This window comes from Grampus griseus (genome assembly GCF_964374135.1).
Source record: "Grampus griseus genome assembly, chromosome: 5".
NCBI classification, from domain to species: domain Eukaryota; kingdom Metazoa; phylum Chordata; class Mammalia; order Artiodactyla; family Delphinidae; genus Grampus; species Grampus griseus.
This window is the reverse complement of record NC_138998.1, coordinates 77,129,339-77,151,789: the sequence shown is the minus strand read 5'-3', so window position 1 is coordinate 77,151,789 and position 22,451 is coordinate 77,129,339. Positions and strand designations below refer to the sequence as shown.

Genomic DNA, 22,451 nt, shown 5'->3' with positions numbered 1-22,451 from the left:
CAAGAAGTGACATTTCCCTTCAGTCACATAAAAAATGAGAAGAAATACGCAGAGGAGAAGACAAGAGCGTTTTTTCCCTCTCACTGCCTCTACTGAACCCTGGCAATAAAGAAGTCTTCTCTGCCCAGTAATAAAGACCAGGGTGAGAGAAAACATAAGTCCAATGTGTCATGGTATCTTTTGCAATTAACCAAATCTTACTTATCTTGAGGTCCACTCATATACTATTTCATTTCTGATATGTCTAACGACTGCTCTAGTCATCATTTATTTATAACTCTAACAATACTTATTGTTTGGAAATATGTGTGTGTGTGTGTGTATATGTATAAGTTTGGTATAAAATAAATATATACATAACTTAGTTTTATAAATATAGATTAAAAAACTAAACGTTAAAAGTTCCAAACGATAAGTAGTATTAATATTGGTATAAATGTTTCCTACCTCGCAGTTGTTTAAGTTCTTTTAAGGAAAGGATCATGCTGTCTGTATATACATCTGTTCAACTTTTATGCCTACTAGAGTTTCTTTCATTCTGCTTATTAGCACATTACCCAAGTTCCATATATACTTTATTAATTTTGAAAGAATACCAAGAGTGTGGAAATATTTGATAACATTAATTACTTATTCATTTAACAGATTTTTTGAGTACCTACTTTATGCAAGACACTGTGCAACTACTGGGAATAAAACAAATTAGGAAAATATAATGATCACTTTTTAATTTTATTTAATTCACATCTACAGAATGAATCTGTAAATACAAAAATTTTAAACTCTTCTTGCTTTAAGTCAAATTAAATAGTATATGTTAGAGTTAATATAGTCCAATGATTCCAAATATGGGTTTTGTAGTCAGACACTGGCTTTGAGTGGTGTAACCTGAGCAAGTATCTCAATCTTTCTAGGCCTATTTCACCACGTGTAATTTGGAAAAACATAATATCTGTTTTGTAGGATTAAATGAGATAATGTACATAAACTGCTTACCCTGGGGTCTGGCATGTAGTAAGCCCTCAAATTGCAACTCTTATGTAAACTACCTTTTAAGTTGGCTATTTTAAGTGGAACTAGACTTCTACCTCACCAGAGATTATTTTCTGATAACCTTGCTTTTACTTCTGTGTAATAATTTTCAAAGAAGCATTAAAGGGTACGGGGAGGACCTAGAATTTACAACAAAAAGTTCTGGGATCTAACAATACTATGAAATTTACTTAACTTTTCTTTATCTTAGGAGGTGAGTTTTTGTAGCCTTCTATAAGCCTATAGAAGGTTGAAACCAAAGGTAGTATGACCTAGGTCAGAAAAATTACATATGTTTCCTAAGTGTTATTGCTATAATAATTCTGTGTTAAAATATTTTTCCTTTGGAATATAGAATGATATATCAACTTTTCCCCTCCTCTACTTGTTTTTAATTGTTATTTCATTAGGCTATTCATTCAATTGATTGGCATCATGAGGGCAAACAATTCATGTGCAGCCATTCAGATGGTAGCTTGACTTTATGGAACCTGAAAAGCCCAAGTCGTCCTTTCCAGACCACAATTCCACATGGTAAGATGTATGCTTTCAAAAGAAATCAACTCTGGAGATTCAGTGCCGTTACTTGAAGTAGGAAAGTTGGTATCATTATCACTAGAAAGAGGTAATAGGACATAGCTTCTGATTCTAAATACCCCTTTATACCTCCTTCAGATCCCTACATTATGACCCAAAGTTTCTATACTTCCCTTCCTCCTATCTATCAACTTTCCTACATTGTAAGTGATACCTATTCAATTTTGATACCAAAAATTGAATAACTGATGGTTGATGTACCTGAAGCAGAGGAGCTAATATAGGATATTTGATGAATTTTAAGGGGTAAGGAGCTAGTGAGAGAATGGCACTTTATAGATCTGACTCTTGGACCTAATTTCTATACTGCTTTAGAGTCTGTTGTTTTCTAAATTCTCCCATTTATTTCCATTTCTGCCATTTGATTCCACTAAATTATGACTACATGGTTTTTATCGTAGGTTGTATTTATCTTATTATATTCCTCATTGAAAGGAGATATTTAGGATTTATGTTGGATCTGTCTAACTAGGCAGAATAAAAATTTCAAATGTATGAATATTTTTTATTCAGAGGCCATATTATTTTCCCTAATATTGGTGATGATCTGAGTTTCGTGTTTATCTCTTACCATTGGTTGGTTGTAAGAATAAAGAGGTCAAAACCTAGAGGTTAATGAAATACATTCTATTTCATAGTTTCTGAGTGTTTATTATAGTTTCACATTGAGAAAACAGTGGTATGTTTTTATAGTGGGTGAAATCAAAAGATGGAACTATTCCAGCTTGGGTTGGTTTGCCATTTTTTGTACCACAGTTGCATGTTCCACCACAAAAGATTAAATTATTGCAACATTTACCTTAGCAGTTTACTTAGCGATTACCTTACATTTAAAAACTTACTTAGAGATGCTTTATTTATTTATTTATTTAAATAGAAGTACAGTTGATATATTATTTATATCAGTTTCAGGTGTACAACATAGTTTTTCAATATTTTTATAGATTACACTCCAGTTAAAGTTTTTACAAAATAATGGCTATAATTCCCTGTGCTGTACAATATTCCTTATTGCTTATTTATTTTATACATATAAATAAATGTATATGTATCTCTTAATCTCATACCCCTAATTTGCCCCTCCCCCCTTCCGTCTCTACTCTGGTAACCACTAGTTTGTTCTCTATATCTGTGAGTCTGTTTCTGCTTTGTTTTTGTTTTATTTTTTGGTTCCACGTATAAGTGATAACATAGAGTATTTGTCTTTCTTTGAATTATTTAACTTAGCATAGTACTCTATGCTATTCTGCCATCCCTGTTGTTGCAAATGGCAGAATTTCATTCTTTTACACGGCTAAGTAATATCCATTATATAGATGTGAGATATACACACACACACACACACACACATATGATCTGAGTCAAATTTGAAATTCTCATTTTTACTTTGTACTGTTTAAATCTTCACTGTTTTTTATTATTGATTTTTCAATTCTTAGAGAAGTAAGTTAAAATATGTGTTATGAATATTTTCCTTGTACTTCTATTTATTTTTGTTTTTATACTCTAAAAGTCAAATAGCTAAATGTGGCTGATATCGTTTATCAGATATTCTGTGGTTTAACTGGTGTTTGACTAGGAATCAATTTCTGAGAAAGCAGTATTAAAATTTAATGATTATAGAATTGTCTACTTTTCACTTTAATTCTGTACTTTTTTGTTTCATGTATTTTAAGGTTTTATTGTTAGGTAGCTATCATGTCTCCTGTAGAGAACATATAGTTGGGTCTTGCTTTTTTATTCAGTCTTACATAATTTAGTTGGAGTGTTTAGTCCGTTAATATTAAATATAATTACTGATGGGATTGGATTTAGGTATACCAGTTTACTTTTTGTTGTTGTTGGTCCTATTATTTTTTGTTCCTTTTATCTCCCCTTTTTGCCTTCTTTTGGATTATTTGAAAGTTTTTATTATGATTCCATTTGAATTTACATATAGGCAATTTATCTTCACATATTCTTTTTAATCTGTTGCTCTAGGGATTACAATATATTGTACTTCCTTAACTTTCCATATTCTATTAGGGTTAATTGTAACACTTTACATAAAATGTAGAAATTTCACTACCACATATATTTATTTGTCTTCACCCATCGTCCTTCATGCAACAGTTATCATATGTATTACATCTAAATACAATGTTACAATTTTTGCTTTCAATACTCTAAGTATTTTTTTATTGATGTATAGTTAACTTACAATGTTTTGTTAGTTTCAGGTGTACAGTGTAGTGATTCAGTTATTTTTATTTTCATATTATATTCCAGTATAGGTTATTACAAGATACTGAATATAATTCACTGTTTGATACAGTAAATCCTTGTTGCTTATCTATTTTATGTATAGTAGTTTATATCTGTTAATCCAATACATGTAATTTGTCCCTCCCAACCTCCCTCCCCTTTGGTAACCATAGATTTGTTTTTTATATTTATAAGTCTGTTTCTGTTTTGTATATAGATTAATTTTTAGATTCCACATATAAGTGATATCATATAGTATTTGTCTTTCTCTGTCTGACTTACTTCACTAAGTATAATATTCTCTAGGTCCATCCATGTTGCTTCAAATGACAATATTTCATTCTTTTTTATGGATGAGTAATATTCCATTGTATTTATATACCACATCTTCTTTATCGATTCATCTGTTGGTGGACATTTAGGTTGTTTCCATGTCTTGGCTATTGTAAATAGTGCTGCTATGAACATTGCAGTGCATGTATCTTTTCAAATTAGAGTTTTCATTTTTTTCTGGATATATACCCAGGAGTGGGATTGTTGGATCATATGGGTAGCTCTATTTTTAGTTTTTTGAAGAACCTCCATACTATTTTCCATAATGGCTGCACCAATTTACATTCCTTCCAACAACATACAAGGGTTCCCTTTCCTCCACATCCTCTCCAGCATATATTATTTGTAGACATTTTGATGATAACCATTCTAACCAGTGTGAGGTGATAACTCATTGTGGTTTTGACTTGCATTTCTCTAATAATTAGCAATGTTGAGCATCTTTTCATGTGCCTGTTAGCTATCTGTATGTCTTCCTTGGAAAAATGTCTATTTAGGTTTTTGCCCATGTTTTGATTGGGGTTTTTTTTGATATTGAGTTATATGAGCTGCTTGTATATATTGGATATTAACCCCTTGTCAGTTGCATCATTTACAAACATTTTCTCCCATTTTGTAGGTTGTCTTTTTATTTTGTTGATGGTTTCCTTTACTCTGTAAAAGCTTTTAAGTTTGATTAAGTGCCATTTGTTTATTTTTGCTTGGATTTCTTTTGCCTTGGGAGACTGATCTAAGATAATATTGCTACGATTTATATCAGAGAATATTTTGCCTATGTTCTGTTCTGGGAGTTTTATGGTGTCAAGTCTTGTATTTAAGTCTTTAAACCATTTTGAGTTTATATTTGTATCTGGTGTGAGGAAGTGTTCAAATTTCATTGATTTATATGTAGCTGTCCAGCTTTCCAAGCACCCCTTGCTGAAGAGACTATTTTTTCTCCATTGTATATTCTTGCCTCCTTTCTCGTAGATTAATTGACCATAAGTTGTGGGTTTATTTCTGGGCTCTCTGTCCTGTTCCATTGATCTATGTGCCTTTTTTAGTGTGTGCAAGTACCACACTGTTTTGATGACTGTAGCTTTTTCTGAAGTCTGTAAGGGTTATACCTCCAGCTTTGTACTTTTTCCTCAGAATTGCTTTGACAATTCTGGGCCTTTTGTGGTTCCATATAAATTTTAGGATTGATCTAGTTCTGTGAAAAATGTCATGGATATTTTGATAAAGATTGCACTAAATCTGTAGTTTGCTTTGGGTAGTATGGCCGTTTTAAACAATATTAATTCTTCCAATCCAAGAGCATGGAATATATATATTTTTAAATCACTTTTAGTTTCATTTATCAAAGTTTTATAGTTTTCAGTGTAAGGTCTTTCACCTCCTTGGTTAAGTTTATCCCTAGGTATTTTATATTTTTGATGCAATTTTAAACAGGATTTTTCTTTTATTTTCTCTTTCTGACATTTCATTGTTAATATAAAGAAATACAACAGATTTATGTATATTAATCTTGTATTCTGCTACCTTGCTGACTTCTTTTATTAATTCTGATAGTTTCTATGTGGAAACTTTAGGGTTCTCTACATACAGTACCATGTCATCTTCATAGAGTGACAGTTTTACCACTTCCTTTCCAGTTTCTTATTGCTGTGGTTAGGTTAGGACTTCCAATACTATGTTAAATAGAAGTGGTGAGAGTGAACATCCTTGTCTTGCTCCTGAGTTTAGCAGGAAGTCTGTCAGCTTTTCACTGTTGAGTATTATATTGGCTCTGTGTTTGGTGTAAATGGCCTTTATTATGTTGAGATATGTTCCTTATACCCACTTTGATGAGAGTTTTTATTATGAATGGATGTTGAATTTTGCCAAATGCGTTTTCTGTGTCTGTTGAGATTATGATGTGATTTTTATTTTTTCTTTTGTTAATGTGGTGTATCACATTGATTGGTTTGTGAATATTGAACAATCCTCATGACCCTGGAATAAAACAAACTTGATCATGGTATATGATCCTTTTTATGTATTGTTGGATTTGATTTGCTAATATTTTGGTGGGGATTTTTGCGTCTATATTCATCAGAGATATTGGCCTGTAATTTTCTTTTCTTTCTTTCTTTTTTTTTTTAGTGTATTTGTTTGGTTTTGGTATCAGGGTGATGGTGGCTTTATAGAATGAATTAGAGAGTGTTCTCTTCTCTTCAGTTTTTTGGAATAGTTTGAAAAGGATAGGAATAAGTTATTCTTTGTATGTTTGGTAGATTTCCCCAGTGAATCTGTCCAGTACTGGACTTCTATTTGCAGGGAATTTTTTTTTAAGATTTATTCATTATTTATTTATTTATTTTTGGTTGCGTCGGGTCTTAGTTGCAGCACTCGGGACCTTCATTGAGGCATGTGGGCTCTTCATCATGGTGCATGGGCCTGTCTCTTGTTGCTGCATGTGGGTTTCTCTCTAGTTGTGGCGTGTAGGTTTTCTCTCTCTAGTTGTGGTGCGCAGGCTCCAGGGCGAGTGGGCTCTGTAGTTTGCAGCACGTGGACTCTCTCGTTGAGGTACATGAGCTCAGTAGTTGTGACACACAGGCTTAGTTGCCCCATGGCATGTGGGATCTTAGTTCCTTGACCAGGGATCAAACCCCTGTCCCCTGCATTGTAAGGTGGATTCTTTGCCACTGGACCACCAGGGAAGTCCCTAATTTTTTTTTTTTTCATTTATTACAGATTCTATTTTACTTCTAGTGATTGGTCTGTCCACATTATCTGTTTCTTCTTGACTAAGTTTTGGCAGGCTGAATGTTTCTAGAAACTTGTCCATTTTTTCCAAGTTGTCTAGTTTTTGGCATATAATAGTTGTTCATAGTATTTTCTTATGATGTTTTGTGTTTCTGTGCTATCAGTTATTATTTCTCCTCTTTCCTTTCTTATTTTGTTTATTTGGGTCCTCTTTCTTTTCTTCTTTGTGACCTTGGCTAGTGAATTGTCGATTTTGTTTATCTTTCAAAAAAACGGCTCTTGGTTTCATTGCTCTTTTCTGTTATATTTTAAATCTTTATTTATTTCTTCTCTGATCTTTATTATTTCTTTCTTTCTGATAACTTTAGGCTTTTTTGTTCTTTTTTTCTAATTCTTTAAGGTGGTCACTTAGGCTGTTTGAGATTTTTGTTGTTTCTTGACAAAGAGCTGTATCAGTATAAACTGCCCTCTTAGAAATGCTTTTGCTGCATCCCATAGATTTTGTAAGGTTCTGTATTCATTGCTATTTGTCTTGAGGTATTTTCTGATTCTTCTCTGATTTCATCGTTGACCGATTGGTTTTTTTAGTAGCATGTTGTTTCGTCTCCATATGTTTCTTATTTTTCCATTTTTCTTTGTATTGTTTATTTCTAGTTTCATACTGTTGTGGTCAGAAAAGATGCTTGAAATAATTTCTGTCCTCTTAAATTTGTTGAGACTTTGTTTTGTGAGCTAATATATGCTCTATCCTAGAGAGTGTTCCATAAATACTTGAAAATAATGTGTTTTCTATTTTTTTTTGGATGTAGTGTCCTGTAGATATAAACTAAGTCCACCTGGTCTCTTGTGTCATTTAGGACCTGTATTGCTTTATTGATTTTCTCTCTGCATGATCTGTCCATTGATGTCAGTCGGGTGTTAACGTCTCCTATTATTATTGTATTCCTGTAAATTTCTCCCTTTATGTCTCTTAGTATTTGTTTTATATATTTACGTGTGCCTGTCTTGTATGCTTATATGTTGATGTGTGTAATATCCTCTTCTTATGTTGATTCTGTTATCATTATATAATTCCCTTCTTTGTCTTTGTTATAGACTTTGTTTTAAAGTCTATTTTGCCTGATATGAGTATTGCTACCATCTCTTTCTTCCCATTTCCATTTGCATGAAATATCATTTTCCATCCCCTCACTTTCAGTCTCTGTCTTTAGCCCTGAAGTGAATCTCTAGTAGGCAGCATATGGTAGGCTCTTGGGTTATTTATTTTTTATCAACTCTGCCACTCCATGTGTTTTGATCAGAGCATTTATTCCATGTATTGATAGGTATGTATTTATTGTCATTTTATTCCTTGTTTTCAAGTTGACTTTGAAATTTTTCTTTGTTTATTCTTTTTTTTAACATCTTTATTGGGGTATAGTTGCTTTACAATGGTGTGTTAGTTTCTGCTTTATAACAAAGTGAATCAGTTATACATATACATATGTTCCCATATCTCTTCCCTCTTGCGTCTCCCTCCCTCCCACCCTCCCTATCCCACCCCTCCAGGCAGTCACAAAGCACCAAGCCGATCGATATCCCTGTGCCATGCGGCTGCTTCCCACTAGCTATCTACCTTATGTTTGTTAGTGTGTATATGTCCATGACTCTCTCTCGCCCTGTCACAGCTCACCCTTCCCCCTCCCCATATCCTCAAGTCCATTCTCCAGTAGGTCTGTGTCTTTATTCCTGTCTTACCCCTAGGTTCTTCATGACATTTTTTTTTCTTCTTAAATTCCATATATATATGTTAGCATATGGTATTTGTCTTTTTCTTTCTGACTTACTTCACTCTGTATGACCGACGCTAGGTCTATCCACCTCATTACAAATAGCTCAATTTCGTTTCTTTTTATGGCTGAGTAATATTCCATTGTATATATGTGCCACATCTTCTTTATCCATTCATCCGATGATGGGCACTTAGGTTGTTTCCATCTCCGGGCTATTGTAAATAGAGCTGCAGTGAACATTTTGGTACATGACTCTTTTTGAATTTTGGTTTTCTCAGGGTATATGCCCAGGAGTGGGATTGCTGGGTCATATGGTAGTGCTATTTGTAGTTTTTTAAGGAACCTCCATACTGTTCTCCATAGTGGCTGAACCAATTCACATTCCCACCAGCAGTGCAAGAGTGTTCCCTTTTCTCCACACCCTCTCCAGCATTTATTGTTTCTAGATGTTTTGATGATGGCCATTCTGACTGGTGTGAGATGATATCTCATTGTAGTTTTGATTTGCATTTCTCTAATGATTAATGATGTTGAGCATTCTTTCATGTGTTTCTTGGCAGTCTGTATATCTTCTTTGGAGAAATGTCTATTTAGGTCTTCGGCCCATTTTTGGATTGGGTTGTTTGTTTTTTTGTTATTGAGCTGCATGAGCTGCTTGTAAATTTTGGAGATCAATCCTTTGTCAGTTGCTTCATTTGCAAATGTTTTCTCCCATTCTGAGGGTTGTCTTTTGGTCTTGTTTATGGTTTCCTTTGCTGTGCAAAAGCTTTGAAGTTTCATTAGGTCCCATTTGTTTATTTTTCTTTTTATTTCCATTTCTCTGGGAGGTGGGTCGGGTCAAAAAGGATCTTGTGATTTATGTCATAGAGTGTTCTGCCTATGTTTTCCTCTAAGAGTTTGATAGTTTCTGGCCTTACATTTAAGTCTTTAATCCATTTTGAGCTTATTTTTGTGTATAGTGTTAGGGAGTGATCTAATCTCATAATTTTACGTGTACCTGTCCAGTTTTCCCAGCACCACTTATTGAAGAGGCTGTCCTTTGTCCACTGTACATTCCTGCCTCCTTTATCAAAGATAAGGTGACCATATGTGCATGGGTTTATCTCTGGGCTTTCTATCCTGTTCCATTGATCTATATTTCTGTTTTTGTGCCAGTACCATATTCTTATAATTACTATAGCTTTGTAGTATAGTCTGAAGTCAGGGAGCCTGATTCCTCCAGCTCCGTTTTTCGTTCTCAAGATTACTTTGGCTATTCGGGGTCTTTTGTGTTTCCATACAAATTGTGAAATTTTTTGTCCTAGTTCTGTGAAAAATGCCAGTGGTAGTTTGATAGGGATTGCATTGAATCTATAGATTGCTTTGGGTAGTAGAGTCATTTTCACAATGTTGATTCTTCCAATCCAAGAACATCGTATCTCTCTCCATCTATTTGTATTATCTTTAATTTCTTTCATCAGTGTCTTATAATTTTCTGCATACAGGTCTTTTATCTCTATGGTAGGTTTAATCCTAGATATTTTATTCTTTTTGTTTCAATGGTAAATGGGAGTGTTTTCTTCATTTCACTTTCAGATTTTTCATCATTAGTGTATAGGAATGCCAGAGATTTCTGTGCATTAATTTTGTATCCTGCTACTTTACCAAATTCATTGATTAGCTCTAGTAGTTTTCTAGTAGCATCTTTAGGATTCTCTATGTATAGTATCATGTCATCTGCAAACAGTGACAGCTTTATTTCTTTTTTTCTGATTTGGATTCCTTTTATTTCCTTTTCTTCTCTGATTGCTGTGCCTAAAACTTCCAAAACTATGTTGAATAAGAGTGGTGAGAGTGGGCGACCTTGTCTTTTTCCTGATCTTAGTGGAAATCCTTTCAGTTTTTCACCATTGAGGACAATGTTGGCTGTGTGGTTGTCATAGTCATATATGGCCTTTATTATGTTGAGGAAAGTTCCCTGTATGTCTACTTTCTGCAGGGTTTTTATCATAAATGGGTGTTGAATTTTGTCGAAAGCTTTCTCTGCATCTATTGAGATGATCATATGGTTTTTCTCCTTCAATTTGTTAATATGGTGTATCACATTGACTGATTTGCGTATATTGAAGAATCCTTGCATTCCTGGAATAAGCCCCACTTGATCATGGTGTATGATCCTTTTAATGTGCTGTTGGATTCTGTTTGCTAATATCTTGTTGGGGATTTTTGCATCTATGTTCATCAGTGATATTGGCCTGTAGTTTTCTTTCTTTGTGACATCCTTGTCTGGTTTTGGTATCAGGGTGATTGTGGCCTCGTAGAATGAGTTTGGGAGTGTTCCTCCTTCTGCTATATTTTGGAAGAGTTTGAGAAGGATAGGTGTTAGCTCTTCTCTAAATGTAGATAGAATTCGCTTGTGAAGCCATCTGGTCCTGGGCTTTTGTTTGTTGGAAGATTTTTAATCACAGTTTCAATTTTAGTGCTTGTGATTGGTCTGTTCATATTTTCTATTTCTTCCTGATTCAGTCTTGGAAGGTTGTGCTTTTCTAAGAATTTGTCTATTTCTTCCAGGTTGTCCATTTTATTGGCATATAGTTGCTTGTTGTAATCTCTCATGATCCTTTGTATTTCTGCAGTGTCAGTTGTTACTTCTCCTTTTTCATTTTTAATTCTATTGATTTGAGTCTTCTCCTTTTTTTTCTTGATGAGTCTGGCTAATGGTTTATCAATTTTGTTTACCTTCTCAAAGAACCAGCTTTTAGTGTTATTGACCTTTGCTATCGTTTCCTTCATTTCTTTTTCATTTATTTCTGATCTGATCTTTATGAGTTCTTTCCTTCTGCTGACTTTGGGGTTCTTTTGTTCTTCTTTCTCTAATTGCTTTAGATGCAAGGTTAGGTTGTTTATTCGAGATGTTTCCTGTTTCTTAAGGTGGGATTGTATTGCTATAAACTTCCCTCTTAGAACTGCTTTTGCTGCATCCCATAGGTTTGGGTCGTCGTGTCTCCATTGTCATTTGTTTCCAAGTATTTTTTGATTTCCTCTTTGATTTCATCAGTGATCACTTCGTTATTAAGTAGTGTATTGTTTAGCCTCCATGTGTTTGTATTTTTTATAGATCTTTTTCTGTAATTGATATCTAGTCTCATAGCGTTATGGTCAGAAAAGATACTTGATACAGTTTCAATTTTCTTAAATTTATCAAGGCTTTATTTGTGACACAAGATATGATCTATCCTGGAGAGTGTTCCATGAGCACTTGAGAAAAATGTGTATTCTGTTGTTTTTGGATGGAATGTCCTATAAATATCCATTAAGTCCATCTTGTTAAATGTATCATTTAAAGCTTGTGTTTCCTTATGTATTTTCATTTTGGATGATCTGTCCGTTGGTGAAAGTGGGGTGTTAAAGTCCCCTACTATTAATGTGTTACTGTCGATTTCCCCTTTTATGGCTGTTAGTATTTGCCTTATGTATTGAGGTGCTCCTATGTTGGGTGCATAAATATTTACAATTGTTATATCGTCTTCTTGGATCGATCCCTTGGTCATAATTTAGTGTCGTTCTTTGTGTCTTCTAATAGTCTTTATTTTAAAGTCTATTTTGTCTGATATGAGAATTGCTACTCCAGCTTTGTTTTGGTTTCCATTTGCATGGCATATCTTTTTCCATCCCCTCACTTTCAGTCTGTTTGTGTCTCTAGGTCTGAAGTGGGTGTCTTGTAGACAGCATATATATGGGTCTTGTTTTTGTATCCATTCAGCCCATCTGTGTCTTTTGGTGGGAGCATTTAATCCATTTACATTTAAGGTAATTATCGATATGTATGGTCCTATTCCCATTTTCTTAATTGTTTTGGGTTTGTTATTGTAGGTCTTTTCCTTCTCTTGTGTTTCTTGCCTAGAGCAGGTCCTTTAGCATTTTTTATGAAGCTGATTTGGTGGTGCTGAACTCTCTCAGCTTTTGCTTGTCTGTAAAGGTTTATTTTCTCCGTCAAATCTGAATGAGATCCTTGCTGGGTAGAGTAATCTTGGTTGTAGGTTTTTCTCCTTCATCACTTTAAATATGTCCTGCCAGTCCCTTCTGGCTTGCAGAGTTTCTGCTGAAAGATCAGCTGTTAACCTTATTGGGATTCTGTTGTGTGTTATTTTTCCCTTGCTGCTTTTAATATTTTTTCTTTGTATTTAATTTTTGACTGTTTGATTAACATGTGTCTTGGCATGTTTCTCTTTGGATTTATCCTGTATGGGACTCTCTGTGCTTCCTTGACTTGATTAACTATTTCCTTTCCCATATTAGGGAAGTTTACAACTATAATCTCTTCAAATATTTTCTCAGTCCCTGTCTTTTTCTCTTCTTCTTCTGGAACCCCTATAATTCGATTGTTGGTGCGTTTAATGTTGTCCCAGAGGTCTCTGAGACTGTCCTTAGTTCTTTTCATTCTTTTTTCTTTATTCTGCTCTGCAGTAGTTACTTCCACTATTTTATCTTCCAGGTCACTTATCTGTTTTTCTGTCTTAGTTATTCTGCTATTGATCCCATCTAGAGTATTTTTAATTTCATTTATTGTGTTGTTCATCATTGCTTGCTTCATCTTTAGTTCTTCTAGGTCCTTGTTAAATGTTTCTTGCATTTTCTCTATTCTATTTCCAAGATTTTGGATCATCTTTACTATCATTATTCTGAATTGTTTTTCAGGTAGACTGCCTAATTCCTCTTCATTTGTTAGGTCTGGTGGGTTTTTATCTTGCTCCTTCATCTGCTGTGTGTTTTTCTGTCTTCTCATTTTGCTTATCTTACTGTATTTGGGGTCTCCTTTTTGCAGGCTGCAGGTTCGTAGTTCCTGTTGTTTTTGGTGTCTTTCCCCAGTGGCTAAAGTTGTTTCAGTGGGTTGTGTAGGCTTCCTGGTGGAGGGGACTAGTGCCTGTGTTGTGGTGGATGAGGCTGGATCTTGTCTTTCTGGTGGGCAAGTCCACATCTGGTGGTGTGTTTTGGGGTGTCTGTGGACTTATGATTTTAGGCAGCCTCTCTGCTAATGGGTGGGGTTGTGTTCCTGTCTTGCTAGTTGTTTGGCATAGGGTGTCCAGCACTGTAGCTTGCTGTTCGTTGAGTGAAGCTGGGTGCTGGTGTTGAGATGGAGATCTCTGGGAGATTTTCACCGTTTGATATTACATGGAGCTGGGAGGTCTCTTGTGGACCAGTGTCCTGAAGTTGGCTCTCCTACCTCAGGGGCACAGCACTGACTCCTGGCTGCAGCACCAAGAGCCTTTCATCCACATGGCTCAGAATAAAAGGGAGAAAAAGTAGAAAGAAAGGAAGAAGGAAAGAAGGAAAGAAAGGAAGGAAGGAAGGAAGGAAGAAAGGAAGGAAGGAGGGAACAAGGGAAGGAGGGAAGGAAGGAAGGAAGAAAGGAAGGAAAGAAAGAGGAAAGAGGATAAAATAAAATAAGATAAAATAAAATAAAGTTATTAAAATAAAAATTATTATTAAGAAAAAATTTTTTAAAAAGGAAAAAACGGATAGATAGAACCCTAGGACAGATGGTGACAGCAAAACTATAGAGACAAAATCTCACAGGAAGCATACACATACACACTCACAAAAAGAGGAAAAGGGGAAAAAAATAGTCAGTCTTGCTCTCAAAGTCCACCTCCTCAATATGGGATGATTCGTTGTCTATTCATGCATTCCACAGATGCAGGGTACATCAAGTTGATTGTGGAGCTTTAATCCGCTGCTTCTGAGGCTGCTTGGAGAGATTTTCCTTTCTCTTCTTTGTTCGCACAGCTCCCGGGGTTCAGCTTTGGGTTTGGCCCTGCCTCTGCGTGTAGGTCGCCGGAGGGCGTCTGTTCTTCGCTCAGACAGTACGGGGTTAAAGGAGCAGCTGCTTCGGGGACTCTGGCTCACTCAGGCCAGGGGGAGGGAGGGGTGCGGATGCGGGACGCGCTTGCGGCGGCAGAGGCCGGCGTGACGTTGCACCAGCTGGCGGCGCTCCGTGCGTCTCCCATGGAAATTGTCCCTGGATCACAGGACCCTGGTAGTGGCGGGCTGCAGAAGTTCCCGGGAGGGGAGGTGAGGATAGTGACCTGTGCTCGCACACAGGCTTCTTGGTGGCGGCAGCAGCAGCCTTAGCATCTTATGCCCGTCTCGGGGGTCCGCACTGTTAGCTGCGGCTCGTGCCCGTCTCTGGAGCTGCTTTAAGCAGCGCTGTTAATCCCCTCTCCTCGCGCACCAGGAAACAAAGAGGGAAGAAAAAGTCTCTTGCCTCTCTGGCAGGTCCAGACTTTTCCCCGGACTCCCTCCCGGCTAGCCGTGGTGCACTAACCCCTGCAGGCTGTGTTCACTCCGCCAACCCCAGTCCTTTCCCTGGGATCCTACCGAAGCCGGAGCCTTAGCTCCCAGCCCCGCCCGCCCCGGCAGGTGAGCACACAAGACTCTCGGGCTGGTGCGTGCCAGTTGGCACCAATCCTCTGTGTGGGAATCTCTCCACTTTGCCCTCCGCACCCCTGTTGCTGTACTCTCCTCCGCGGCTCCGAAGCTTCCACCTCCGCCACCCGCTGTCTCCGCCCATGAAGCAGCTTCCTAGTGTGTGAAGACTTTTCCTCCTTCACAGCTTCCTCCCACTGGTGCAGGTCCCGTCCCTATTCTTTTGTCTCTGTTTATGCTTTTTTCTTTTGCCCTACCCAGGTACGTGGGGAGTTTCTTGCCTTTTGGGAGGTCTGAGGTCTTTTGCCATTGTTCAGTAGGTGTTCTGTAGGAGTTGTTCCACATGTAGATGTATTTCTGGTGTATCCGTGGGGAGCAAGGTGATCTCCGCATCTTACTCTTCCGCCATCTTCCCGATTCCCCCCACTCTGTGGTTTTGATTGGCATTTCCCAAATGAGTAAAGATGTTGAGCATCTGTTCATGTGCTTGTTGCCTGTTTCTGTGTATTCTTTGGAGAAATGTCTATTCAGTTGCTTTGCGCATTTACAAACTGAAGGGTTTTTTTTAAAATTATGGAGTTGTAACAGTTCACTGTACATTCTGAATACACATCTCTTATTAAATATATGATTTGAAAATATTTTCTCCTGTTCTGTATGTTGTCTTTTCACTTTCTTAATGGTGCCCTTTAAGCACAAAATTTTAAATTTTGATAAAGCTCATTTTATCTGCTTTTGATTTTATTGTTTATGCCTTTAGTATAGTATCTAAGAAATAATTGCCTAACCTAAGGTCACAAAGATTTATTCCTATTTTCCTCTAACAGTATATAATTTTTTTTTTTTTTTTTTTTTTTTTTTGCGATATGCGTGCCTCTCACTGTTGTGGCCTCTCCCGTTGCGGAGCACAGGCTCTGGACGCGCAGGCTCAGTGGCCATGGCTCACGGGCCCAGCCACTCCGTGGCATGTGGGATCTTCCTGGACCAGGGCACGAACCCGTGTCCCCTGCATCGGCAGGCGGACTCTGAACCACTGCACCACCAGGGAAGCCCTAACAGTATATAATTTTAGCTCTTATATTTAGGTCTGTGATCCATTTTGAGGTAGTTTTTATGAATGGTGTAAGGAAGAGGTTCAGTATCATTCTTTTGCATGAGGATATTTTATTGTTCCAGCATCATTTGTTAAAAAGATTATTTACCCATTGAATTTTGTTGGCACCCTTTTTGAAAATTAATTTACGAATAATGTAAGAGTTTATTTTTGTATTCTCAGTTCCATTCCATTAATCTATATGCCAGCACCACACTGTCTTGATTACTGTAGTTTTTTGGTAGGTTTTGGAATCAACAAATACAAATACTCCAAATGCAAACTTGAACGTTTGCTCCAAAGGCTCCATGGAGTAGAATGGAGGGGAGTAGGTAAAACCTAGAGGCCTACTCGAGGTGAATAGTCTAATAAGAAACACTTGTGTAAAGCCTGTACTCAAGGTGGTTGTACAGTTAGTGAAACTAGTTAACAAGAAGTAAGTTCTACCTTTCAAAAATGCACAAAAGTAAAACTTGATTGCCTGCATCAAAACTAGTGCTTATTAGGAAGGGAGATAAAAGTAACCTGAGAACTGCCAACCAGAAACCTGCTTTAAAAATGCTATTGTGCACTGCAAATTTATATTACCTATTCTCAGAAGGAGAATTTAATTTTATTAATTTATTCAAGTTTAGAATTTTTAGGATGTAAAAAACCATTGGTCATTTTGTAAATCATCTCTATGCCTAATAATGCTTGTTGTCTTAAAACATTTTGTCTGATAAGAAATACGGCTGTATTTATGTTCCTGTTACCATTTTCTTAATTGTTTTGGGTTTGTTTTTGTAGGTCCTTTTCTTCTCTTGTGTTTCCCCCTTAGAGAAGTTCCTTTAGCACTTGCTGTAGAGCTGGTTTGGTGGTGCTGAATTCTCTTAGCTTTTGCTTGTCTGTAAAGCTTTTGATTTCTCCATCGAATCTGAATGAGATCCTTGCCGGGTAGAGTAATCTTCGTTTTAGGTTCTTCCCTTTCATCACTTTAAGTATATCATATACTCCCTTCTGGCTTGTAGAGTTTCTGCTGAGAAATCAGCTGTTAACCTTATGGGAGTTCCCTTGTATGTTATTTGTCATTTGTCTCTTGTTGCTTTTAACAGTTTTTCTTTGTCTTTAGTTTTTGTCAGTTTGATTACTATGTGTCTCTGCGTGTTTCTCCCTGGGTTTATCCTGTTTGGGACTCTCTGCGCTTCCTGGACTTGGGTGGCTATTTCCTTTCCCATGTTAGGGAAGTTTTCGACTGTAATCTCTTCAAATATTTTCTCGGGTTCTTTCTCTCACTCTTCTCCTTCTGTGACCCCTATAGTGCGAATGTTGGTGCGTTTAATGTTGTCCCAGAGGTCTCTTAGGCTGTCTTCATTTCTTTTCATTTTTTTTTCTTTATTCTGTTCTATGGCAGTAAATTCCACCATTCTGTCTTCCAGGTCACTTATCCATTCTTCTGCCTCAGTTTTTCTGCTATTGATTCCTTCTAGTGTATTTTTCATTTCAATTATTGTATTGTTCATCTGTTTGTTTGTTCTTTAATTCTTCTAGGTGTTTGTTCTTTAATTCTTCTATTCTTTGTTAACCATTTCTTGCATCTTCTGAATCGTTGCTTCCATATTTTTCCAGGTCCTGCATCATCTTCACTATCATTATTCTGAATTCTTTTTCTGGAAGGTTGCCTGTCTCCACTTCATTTATTTGTTTTTGGGGGGCTTTATCTTATTCCTTCATCTGGTACATAGTCCTCTACCTTTTCATTTTTTTATCTTTCTGTGAATATGGTTTTCATTCCCCGGGCTGCAGGATTGTAGTTCTTGCTTCTGTTGTCTGCCTTCTGGTGAATGAGGCTCTCAAACAGGCTTGTGCAAGTTTCCTGATTGGAGGGACTAGTGGTGGGTAGAGCTGGGTGTTGCTCTGGTGGACAGAGCTCATTAAAATCTTAATCTGCTTGTCTCCTGATTGGTTGGGCTGAGTTCCTTCTCTGTCGGTTGTTTGGCCTGAGGCGACCCAGCACTGGAGCCTACAGGCCCTTTGGTGGGGCTAATGGCGGACTCTGGCAGGGTTCCCACCAAGGAGTACTTCCCAGAACCTCTGCTGCCAGTGTCCTTGTCCCTTTGGTGAGCCACAGCCACCCCCCACCTCTGCAGAAGACCCTCCAACACTAGCAGGTAGGTCTGGTTCAGTCTCCTATGGGTTCACTCCTTCATCCTCCTGGGCCCTGATGCACACACTACTTTCTGTGTGTCATCCAAGAGTGGAGTCTCTGTTTTCCCTAGACCTGTAGAAGTTCTGCAATCAAATCCTGCTAGCCTTCAAAGTCTGATTCTCTGGGAATTCCTCCTCCAGTTGCCGGACCCCCAGCTTGGGAAGCCTGATGTGGGGCTCAGAACCTTCACTCCAGTGGGTGGACTTCTCTGATATAATTGTTCTCCAGTTTGTGAGTCACCCACCCAGTGGTTATGAGATTTGATTTTATTGTGATTTCACCCCTCCTACTGTCTCATTGCAGCTTCTTCTTTGTCTTTGGATGTGGGATATCTTTTTTAGTGAGTTCCAGTGTCTTCCTGTTGATGATTGTTCAGCAGTTATTTGTGATTACGGTGCTCTCGCAAGAGGGAGTGAGCACATGTCCTTCTACTGATATATTTAGTTTTAAAGACAATTTTTAGAGCAGTTTTAGGTTCACAGCAAAATTAAGAAGGAGATACAAATGTTTCCCATAAACCCCCTGCCCTGCACACATGAGTAGCCTCTTCCATTATCAACATCCTCAAGCAAAGTGGTACATTTGTTATAACTGATGAACCTACATTTCCACATCATAATCACCCAAAGTCCATAGTTTACCGTAGGGTTCACTCTTGGTCTTGTGTATTCTGTGGATTTGCACAAATGTATAATGACTATATCCATCATTCTAGTATCATACAAAGTAGTTTTAATAACTTAAAAATCCTCATGCTCTGCCTATTCATCTCTCTCTCACCCTCTTCCCCCACAACCCCTGGCATTTTTACTTTCTCCGTAATTTTGCCTTTTCCAGAATATAGTTGGAATCATACAATATGTAGCCTTTTCAGATTGTCTTCTTTCACTTAGTAACATACATTTAAGGTTTTCCATATCTTTCATGGCTTGATAGCTCATTATTTTTAGTGCCAAATATTATTCCATTATCTGGTTGTACCACCATTGATTTATGCATTCACCTATTTTAGGACGTCTTGGTTGCCTCCAAGTTTTGGCAGTTTTGGACAAAGTTGCTATTAGCATCCATGTGTGAGTTTTGTGTAGATGTACGTTTTCAGCTTCTTTGGGTACATACTAAGGAGTGAAATTCCTGAATCCTATGGTAACAGTATGTTTAGTTTTTTACAAAATTGCCAAATTGTCCGGTTTTCCAAAGCGGTGTACCATTTTGCATTCCCATCAGCAATGAAAGAGAGTTCCTGTTATTGCACATCCTCTTCAGCATTTGATGTTGTCAGTATTCCAGATTTTGGCCATACTAATAAATGTGTCCTGGTATCTCATTGTGGTTTTAATTTGCATTTCCCTTGTAACATATGGTGTGGAGCATATTTTCATATGCTCATTTACCATCTGTATATCTTCTTTGGTGAGGTATCTGTCAAGACCTTTGGCTCATTTTTTGTTGGGTTGGTTGTCTTATTGCTGCCTTTTAAGAGTTCTATGTAAATTTTCGATAACAATCCTTTATCAGCTGTGCCTTAGCAAATATTTTCTCTCAGTCTGTGGCTTGTCTTTAATTCTCTTATCTTCCACAGAGCAGAAGCTTTTAATTTTAATGAAGTCCAACTTACCCATTATTTCTTTCATAGATTATGTCTTTGGTGTTGTATCTAAAACGTCATACCGAAGGTCAGATAGGTTTTTTCCTATGTTATCTTCTAGGAGTTATGTAGTTTTGTGTTTACACAAATTGATCTATGACCCATTTTTAGTTAATTTTTGTAAAAAGTGTAACATCTGTGTCTAGATTCATTTTTTTTGCATGTAGGTGTCTAGTTGTTCCAACATCATTTGTTGAAAAGACTGTCTTTGCTCCATTGTATTGCTTTTGCTCTTTTGTCAAAGGTCAGTTGGCTATATTTACAGAGGTCTATTTCTGGGATCCTTATTCTGTTGTATTGATCTGTTTGTCTATCTTTCTCCACATTGTTTTGATCATTTTAGCTTTATAGTAAATCTTGAAGTCCCGGTACTTTCAGCCCTCCCATTTTGTTCTTCAGTATTGTGTTGACTATGCTAGATATTTTGCCTTTCCATATAAATTTTAAAAATCAGTTTGTTGGTATCCACAAAATCCCAAATTCGATTGGGATTGCATTGAATCTATAGACTACATTGGGAAAACTGACATCTTGACAATATAGTGTCTAACTATCCGTGAACATGAAATATCTCTCCATTTATTTAGTTCTTTGATTTCATCATCAGCGTTTTTTAGTTTTACTCCTGTAGATCTTGTACATATTCAGTAGACTTATACCTAAGTATTTCATTTTTTTGGATGCTAATGTAAATGGTATTGTGTTTCAATTTCAAATTCCAGTTAGTTTTTGCTGGTATATAGGAAATAAATTGACTTTTGTATATTAGCAATGTATCCTGCAACCTTGCTATAATCATTTCTTAGTTCCAGAAGATTTTTTGTCAATGCTTTTGGATTTTCTACATAGGTGATTATGTTATCTATGGATGGATAGTTTTATTTCTTCCTTCCCAGTCTGTATACCTTTTATTTCATATTTTTGTCTTATTTCATTAGCTAGAACTTCAGTACAATGTTGAAAAACAGTAGTGAGAGGTGACAGCCTGGCCTTGTTCCTAATCTTAGTGGGAAAGATTTGAGTTTCTCACCATTAAGTACCATATTACCTATAGAATTTTTGGTAGGTATTATCAAGTTAACAATGTTCCCTTCTATTTCTGTTAGTGAACCAAACTTGGGTACACTTGCCTGTGTGCAGTAAAGTCAATCTGCTGATACTGGGTTTTTGTGAAGAAAAGTACAGTATTTATTGCAAAGCGCCCAATGTGGGGCAAGCAAGGAGAATGGGCAGCTCATGCTCAAAAGACCTGAACTCCCCATTGGCCTTTAGGGCTTTTAAAGACAGTGTGTGGGAGAGGGTTGCAGAGTACATGATCAGCTTGTGCTCTGGCTGGTTGATGGTGACATAACAGGGTGATGTTTCTAAAATCTCGATCATCAACTTTCTGGTTCCAGCTAGTCTGGGGTCTACATGCTGGTTGTCAGCATGCAGTTAACTTCTTCCACCTGGTGGGTTTTTTTTAGTATCTGCAAAACAACTTAAGGATATGGCTCTAAATATTATCTATGGCTCTTGTGGAGGAGCTAAGTATCCTCATGATGTTTTATGGCTAATTAATATTATTTTGTCTTGCTTGGTGGTTTTCCTTTGTTCCTGTATTTTCTCACTTCTTTAATTAAAGTTGCTCTTTGGAACTCGGCAAAGGCCTAGGAGGCTAAACCTTCTTCTACAAACAAAAGGCAGGGGACACAGTGGGGTGTCTGTGTCTGAGAAGGCCTCTCAGGGTCCTGCTCAGTTTCATTCTAGTTTACTGAGAGTTTTTGTCATGAATGGGTGTTGGATTTTGTCACATGCTTTTTATGCATCTATTTATATGATGATGTGGTTTTTCTTTTTTAGCCTATTGATATGATGGATTTATCAATTGGTTTTTGAATGTTGAACCAGCCTTGCACACTTGGGATAAATAGCACTTAGTCATGGTGTAGAATTCTTTTTACTACACTCTCTTTCTTCTCATATCTATTTTCATGAAATACCTTTTTCCATCGCTTCAATTTCAGTCTGTGTCTTTAGCCCTGAAATGAGTCTCTTATAGACAGCGTATTGTGGGCTCTTGTTTTATTATCCAATCTGCCACTCTATGCCTTTTGATTGGAATGTTTAGTGCATTGACATTTAAGGTAATTTTTGATGATTGCCATTTTAAACCTTGTTTTCCAGTTGATTTTATATTTCTGTTTTGTTCCTTTCTTTTAGTTTTTCTTTCCTTTTATGGTTTGATAATCTTCTTTTGTATTATGCTTGTGTTCTTTTTGGGTTTTGTGAATCTATTTTATGTTTTTGATTTGTGGTTAGTGTTTTTCAAGTGTATTAACCCATTACTATACCTACTTGCTTTAGACTTGTAGTCATATAGGCTCAAACACATTTTTTAAAAATTCTCCATTTTCTTACACCCCTCCTCAA

General features: G+C 36.8%; 1 protein-coding gene across 4 annotated transcripts in view; it reads left to right on the top strand.

Moving 5' to 3' along the window:
• Positions 1–22,451, top strand: part of STXBP5L (syntaxin binding protein 5L) — a gene marked incomplete at both ends in the record, with an annotated part of 357,252 nt that overhangs the window by 152,507 nt on the left and 182,294 nt on the right. For all 4 annotated transcript variants that reach the window (XM_082655376.1, XM_082655374.1, XM_082655375.1 and 1 more), the window contains one exon: positions 1,443–1,566. In XM_082655376.1, coding sequence (XP_082511502.1) covers positions 1,443–1,566 — 124 coding nt within the window. The remainder of the gene's footprint in view (positions 1–1,442; positions 1,567–22,451) is intronic.